Source organism: Tachysurus fulvidraco, chromosome 13 (assembly GCF_022655615.1).
Source record: "Tachysurus fulvidraco isolate hzauxx_2018 chromosome 13, HZAU_PFXX_2.0, whole genome shotgun sequence".
Taxonomy (NCBI): Eukaryota; Metazoa; Chordata; class Actinopteri; order Siluriformes; family Bagridae; genus Tachysurus; species Tachysurus fulvidraco.
The window spans coordinates 10,480,379-10,488,141 of NC_062530.1; the positions used below are offsets into that span (position 1 = coordinate 10,480,379).

Sequence of the window (7,763 nt, forward strand, 5' to 3'; positions counted from 1 at the left end):
TATGACAGCACAAAGAATGATGCACACAAACCACTTTCCGGTTTCTGTGAAATTCAGCATAAATCATTGTATAAATACTTAAAAATGACAGACCACCTCGAGCCATCTCATAGTCGACTATTCATTCCTGAGCTCCTGTTGCTGTCTGTGTGGAGTCTAACCCATGTCTATCCAACCATATTTTAAGATGTTTCTAGGTGAATTTGCTAGCTAAAAAAAATCCATTTAGGTGTGAACGAGTCTGTAAATGTGTGTGCATGGTGCCTCAGGCCCAATGTTCCCAGTACGAGCTCCGGATCCACCACACCCTGACCAGGATATAACAGTAACGGAAGATTAATGAACAGACCGTCGCTTCCTACACAAGGCATATTTGATCATTCCAGAGAACAATGAAATTTGGGCTAGAAAAATTATAATAGACCAATATATTAAAAAGAATTATATATTTGCAAGAAATATTAAAAATATCGGTTCCTTAATCATTTCAAATGAACAGTTTTAGTATATTCTATACTAAAACTATGTTCTATATATATTCCATGCTCTACTAAAATTATGACTAGAATATATACTAGAATTATGTGACTTAAAAAAAACCCAAATGTCCATCAGAGCACATGAAATCAAATTACTTACTAACCAGCGAAGAAACAGGAATCAACACATGACAGCAGGATTCTATACAGACATTGAGATATTTAGTGGAGGCTCTGCTGGTCAATGTAAATGAAAATAAATTCAAGGCATACACCAGTCTGGGTATGCACTCTTGAATGACTGTAATGTTGTAATCTCTATATCCCATAATAACCCAAACAGCGTAGTATGTATAACATTACAATATAATTCTTATTATTTTACCCATATCTTTATTTCATAGGGATCTCATGTTCATTGCTTGAGCAACAGTTAAGTAATTATCATTCATAAATTTTATTACCAGGTGACCTTAAAAAACCGCATACATGCTGTTATAAGGCTACATCTGTTTCACTGAGGAAACTGTGGTCCTTTTCACTCATATAAGAGTGCTAGTCTGTGTGTGTGTGTGTGTGTGTGTGTGTGTGTGTGTGTGTGTGTGTGTGTGTGTGTGTGTGTGTGTGTGTGTGTGTGTGAGTCTAGCATGGCTTCTTGTCTGAAAATTGATATTTAGTCAAATGGTATCATTTTGCTTGTAGTCTGTGTCAGGAGTTTCATTGCAAACTTATAAAGACTGAATATGATGAGATTTAATCTATTCAGTCTTTATGAGCAGCTATTTTGGTCTTCACAACTTGACATTTTAGAAATTGAATTATTTTGCATGTTGATTTTGCTTTATGACTAAAAAAAATCTGAATTTATAAAATGTGTACTTATGTAATGTGTCACTAGTTATACATTTATAACTAGTTTTGATTGACAGCTATTATTTAAATGAGCATTAAATGTCCAATAATATTATTCTACATCTATACATTTGTTATAATAATATTTAAATTTGCGGCTTTTTAACTGTTTAACAGGTTAACATAACAATTGAGCATACCTGAAGCATAGGTTAAAATAGGCACTAAAATAAATGATGATACCTGAAGCATATGTTAAAATAAGCACAGAAACTCAAAATAATTCCCCAGTTTTATATCTTTTAATAAGAAAAGAACACGAAATATACCATATACAACCTTTTGTGCCAATATATAATATATACACATATATTAATGCATTTCTCTTTGAGGACTGAAAGCAAACAGTTTAAATAAACAATAACACAACAATAACCGATTTCTGACCTGAAATGTTTTTCTTCACACCAAACCTTTTATTTTTACACAACAGAAAAAAAAAGTCTGAGATGATCAACGAGTGACACGTTAGCATGATGTCATCAATTGGATTAGCCTCTTTTGTGTGAATGTAGTTGCAAGGCTTTGTAGTAACAAATTGACTGCACCCCCTCCCATAAACTGGGGGTCACTAGTGCAAAGTACTGTGTGTAAATGAAGTTCACCGCTCTTTGCAAGCACTTATAACTGTTACTCAGTTACACGATATGATATAACAGGAATTACCACTTAAAATACATGTTTTCATAAACTGACAGGAGACATTCCTGTGGTTATATTTAACTATTTGTCTAACAATTTAACTTGCTAGCTCTGAAACTATTTGCAACCGAGGAATATGTTTACAGTTGGGAGATAGCTTTCTGTCTCAACTAATGTTTATTTTTTCTTTCCTGGTTAGGATTAGCAGCTCTATTTGTATTGAAATCTCACGGGACATTGCTCAAGATAGGTACATCTAGATACCAAACGTAATATGACCTGATCGGCTGTATGTGTAATTTGTTAGCAGGCTTTAGTTAGTCAGCAATGTTAGTCACCTTGTTACATAAACGTTAAAAGCTCAGCTGTGTTTGAGCTGAGCAGCTAGCAAATAACTGAATATTACATGCACAGTTTGCTATAATGAAGCTGAATACTAAATAGTGCATTACATACAGCCATTTTTTAGAAACATTGGGCCTTGCTTATTCATTTTATAGTCAGGTTTTGTTAATGCTTTCATAGGCCAATTCAAACCCAAAAAGATTTTTATTTTAACGCAGTAACCACAATTTTCTTTACACTTACATGACAAAACTCCCAGAGAGCTGAAAATGACAAACTGTCAATTAAATGGTCTTGTGTAGTGTTTCCAGTAAAGCAGCTCAGCCACTGCAGCTAACCGGCTTCCTTTAAAAAAATGCCATTTTTACTTTATTTGAATGCCTAGACTTATTTGAATGAATTTATCGGTTTTTGTTTTTCAGATTTCTTTATTTATGAGATCACACACATTCCAATTTATATCATGAAATGTATGTTTCATTAAAAATAAATAAGCTTTTGAAAACGTAATCTGTACATCTATTTCTTGAAACGAATGGATGTTTATGAGTAGCACATTACGTTGTGTAATTGCTCCTACAAACAATTTATCAACATTTAGGTCATATTCAATGTAATAACTAAGGCCCGTTATTTAAAAAAATTATTGCAAATTTGAATTAAAGGACAGGTGATTAGTGTGAAAATTATTACATGTAATATTGGCACATGCCTAGAGCTTTATAAGCATTAAAACTTTGCTGTGGCGCACAAATGATAACAGAACATTTTTTCTTATTTTTAAGACTCAGTTTAATTACTGGAAAAGGGCTTTGAGACTAAATGTTTACCACAGTTTGTTTAAAAGCATAGACTTAAAAATATCTTTGGCATTATTTTTTTTAAAAAAGTCATTACACATGTAGCAATGCAACATTACACGTTTGCGCACTTTATGCTAACAGGAACGGCACACTATGCTGTAACATGAGACTGTACTGTAGCGACATTGTTACACACACACACACACACACACACACACACACACACACACACACACACACACACACACAAAATATACAACCCATAATAATCCCAAAAAACAAAAAAGCAAAATAAGATATATTAATTTCTTCCCTTCATAAATAAATGGCTTTTCCCCTTTTGCCACAGACAGTGTATATACACATTTTGTGTTTGTATCTCATCCTTGTTTTTTAATGCCAGGCCTTGGCATTAAAAAGGCCAAATGTTTAACAAAATCTATTTGTGTAAGTTCATCACACTGGCCTATGTGTGGAGGTGGGTGTTACTGGTATATCAGATTCTGTATGTTCACCTCAATTAAAGGTACAATTTGGTTATGAATGTAATGTACAGTCATCCCCCTGCCACAAATATAGTTGATCAGCCAAGACTTGTTTTAATGTTACTAACTGAGATACCAGTTTAGCACTCAGTTGATAGACCTTAATAGACATTGTTTGGCTCAGTAACACCATTTGTACGTAAACATTATAAAATAAGAAAGAATGTTAAAACTGTATAAAAACACTAAAGTATACAAATAAGTTGAACTATATATCTTCTAACATATATCTCTGCATTCAAGCTGTAGATTATACCTCCCACCAGAGTCTGATGCTCATGTGCAGTGATATCACTCTGTACTGAGGAAGAAATAGACATGGCTTGCAGTTTATATGCTGCTAAACTAGAGGTTATAAACTTCCCTTAAATGTTAGCTTTGTGAGACCTGCAGCTCCACTGCAAAAATAATGAAGCAAATATCACACTACAAACATGTCTTGACTGATTGACTACCTTTGACTAAGGGGCTTTCCAGTCAAGTATGTGTGGAAGCTTAAATTCTTAGAGTGAGGGGCAGGGTAAGCACTTTTATAGACTTGTTTTTATCGAATCCAATGACATTCCTATGAATTTCAACATATGTAGTCAGAGACAGAGAAATAAATGTCCTGTTTTCATTGCGTTAAAGGCCTGCTACCAATAAAAGGTTTTTTTTAAAACCAGATTTGTCCAAAAAAAATCTTTGGAAAGCCTCTCTAGGACGCATTAAGCACAGACCTGCTGTAGAGGGTCTGGTAATAGGCACCTGAGTCGATGCTTGAGGGACCAGCGCTGTCATAAATCTGTTTGGCGGCTACAGGTGAGGAAGTTGCATAACCATTGTAGGCCATGACATGATCCTGGTATGATTTGAGCTCCATTTTCTGCTCATTAGACATGAGGTTGGTGATGGAAAACGGGTGGTTGAAGTTGTACTGAGGGTCCATGGACTTGAGTGGGTCATTCTGCAAATCCAGATGATGATGCTGGATGGAATTGGAGAGGAGATGAGAACTTGTGTTTATGCCCTCGGAGTGCAGGTGAGCTCCAGAAGGGGGCATTGAGGATGGAATAGCACTTTGAGATGGACCCTCAAGTGCTGCTAGACTCATTTGCTGCTCTTCAGATGCAGAGCCAGGATGAGAAACATCAGACTGGGCTGAATCAGCACCGTCAGATGAACCTGTAGCAGGGCTTCGGTCCTCCTGCACACCTTCACTGTTCCCATGTTTAGAGTTCAAGCCATCCTGAGACTTTCCCCTACCCTTCTTTCCTGGCTTGTCTTCGATTTTGAAGCGCTTCTGGCGCCTAAGATAGCATCCATTCTCAAACATGTTGCCTGAGTTGGGATGCAGCGCCCAGTAAGAACCTTTCCCAGGTTTATCAGGCGAACGAGCAACTTTAACGAAACAGTCATTGAAAGAGAGTGAATGGCGGATTGAATTCTGCCAGCGCTGTTGGTTCTCACGGTAGTATGGGAACAGATCCATGATCCACTGGTAGATCTCATTCAGAGTTAGCATCTTGCTGTTTGACTGTTGGATCGCCATTGTGATCAGAGAGATGTATGAGTACGGTGGCTTGGCATGAGTCAGAGACCGGCGATATGGCTTCGGTACTTCCTTAGCACGGTTCAGTGACGGTGGAGATGGATAACTGAGCTGATTCATGCTTTGGTAGTGTGAAAGTGGAGCCAGAGATGAAGATGAAGGGCTTAATTGGGTTAATGGACTGGGGTTTAAAGAGGTACCCAGGTTCATGTGATTGCTCGCTCCACCCATGGCATTCAGACCCGGGTTTCCATATCCCATGTTCATGCTTGCACTCGAGCCAGCCGGGTTCAAGTTGATGTAACTGTTCAGACTACTCACAGAATTCATGGCACTTGCAGGGGAATACATCTGGAGCAAAGAAGAATTATATATATTAAACTTAAACATACATACATACACACATACATACATATATACATACTAACACCTTGATTATACTGCTTTTTGATTGGTTATATTTTTTTTATTATTATTATGTCTTTAAAAATAAAGGCACTGCAATATAATTGCATATTGGTTTACACTGATAGTTTATAGAAATGCATAAAACCTGTTTATTGAACTTCAATTTAAATGGATTATAATTGTAATTGTCTCTGGATCTCAAATCTCAAAAGCAACAGAACAATCTCAAAAGAACAAACAAAAATGAACTGTTACTATTTACTATTTACTAACTATTTGGTTTCCTTTGTTTCCTGTATCTAGTGTCCTTTAATTTTTCAGTTTTTCCTTTGGCTTAAATGTTCGAAGAGAATATCAATTTTAAAAATGATTCACAATCATGGTTTTAAAAAAATGATATTTAGATATTTAAAAAAAAATATATATTTTATAGACAAAATACCAAAGAACGTGGGGTATTAAAATCCTTCTAAAGCTATTGATATAGTAGCAATATTTCTACTTATTTTGATTGGTCGAAAAATTCGTAGAGTATTTAATTCGTATTTAAAAATAAAGAGCAAAAAATAATTTCACTATCTTTAATTATAAAACTATTATGTGGCGAGGCGAATCGCTGCATTGGATCCCACTGACTATTAGATACATTAATTTCCACGGTTTATTAGATATCTGTACATTTTTAAATGAATAATGAGTACATTAGGCTAATTAATATATCTAATATTTTCATTTTTAAGTTTGCCTACAGATTAAATGTTTAGATATAGACTGATCAGGACACATATATCTCATTGTAAAGTGTAATCCGTTTAAAAATGATTTTAAGTTTAAAACTAATTATCCACATTCAATTCTTCTTTAGAAAATATTTTATTTATTTATTCTTTAAATAATAAACCCGAAATAACTCTTAACACTAGACCTCATTTAATCTATAAGGCAAATTTCAACTCTAGAGTTTTATCAACAGCTAATTTTAAAGGAACTCGTGGAAGAAACTCAACATTTTGCTTCAACTTTAGCCGTGAAAATTGCCTTTTTACAAATCGTTTTATTGCAATGCTATTTCACATATTTATATAACAATTTAGAACAACAGGACCGAATTAAAATAATTTATTAATCCTAACTCTATACCTGTTCTTATTGGTTAGGTGTGCGTGCGACTTAATTTTAATATTATAATAAAATGTGCTGATGGAATTAACATTATTATTAACTATAATAATTATTAATAATATTCGTATTTACCAGTACTTTGTGTGTGTGTGTGTGTGTGTGTGTGTGTGTGTGTGTGTGTGTGTGTGTGTGTGTGTGTGTGTGTGTGTGTGTGTGTGTGTGTGTGTGTGTGTTTTACCTCACTAGCCTCACTGTAAAATCCGCTCCACTCCGGTATGTCATGACTTTCCATTTTCACAGAGCTCAACATCCCAGAAGAAAAAAATAGGTGATATAAAATTTAGTTTTTTAAAAAATATCTTGGGTCTAAAAAAAGTTCAGGATCCGATCAATATTCAGAAGAAAATATCCAAATAGCGCGAACTCCAATAATATCAATATGTCTTAAAAACTGACCTCAGCTGTAACTTGGATATTTTAATGTATTTATATCTCTCTCAGTCTCGTTGTCAGAAACTCTTCAGTTCATCCCTGAAACATTTAAGAGTAAATCCAGAATAATAATGAGAAGAAATAAGGACATCCAGATGTGGAGCAGCGCGCGCACCGTGCTGCTGCTTGGGGGACTGGATCTCAGAGTGCGTGTGGAGTTAAAAGTTCAGCCGGCTTTAAGCTCAGGTATAAAAAAAGAAGGCCACGCCTCATCAACGCCTCGTTTAAATATTATCTTTCATTCCTCCTCCTTCCGGGTTTCCAAGCTTCACTACGAATCCATTTTGCCCCCTGCTGACCTGTATATTGGCACCAGACCTTGAAATTAAAGTTTGAATCAACTTTCGAAAACATCATTCTGTTGGAAAATAAAAACTATTCGAAAATAACACAGCTTATTTTTTCATTGCAGTGATTGCATTGAATGTATTACCCGAATAACGGAATAAAACGACAATGACTGGGTTTCAAAAAATATAACTTC

General features: G+C 35.2%; 1 protein-coding gene across 1 annotated transcript; it reads right to left on the minus strand.

The window, feature by feature from the left end:
- Window positions 1–3,262: 3,262 nt before the first annotated feature.
- Window positions 3,263–7,445, minus strand: foxa3 (forkhead box A3). Its single transcript, XM_027140300.2, has 2 exons — window positions 7,026–7,445; window positions 3,263–5,608 (listed from the first exon to the last, which is right to left on the minus strand). Exons 1-2 carry the CDS (start codon window positions 7,095–7,097, stop codon window positions 4,424–4,426), a joined length of 1,257 nt encoding a protein of 418 aa, XP_026996101.1. The 5' UTR covers window positions 7,098–7,445; the 3' UTR covers window positions 3,263–4,423.
- Window positions 7,446–7,763: the final 318 nt, after the last annotated feature.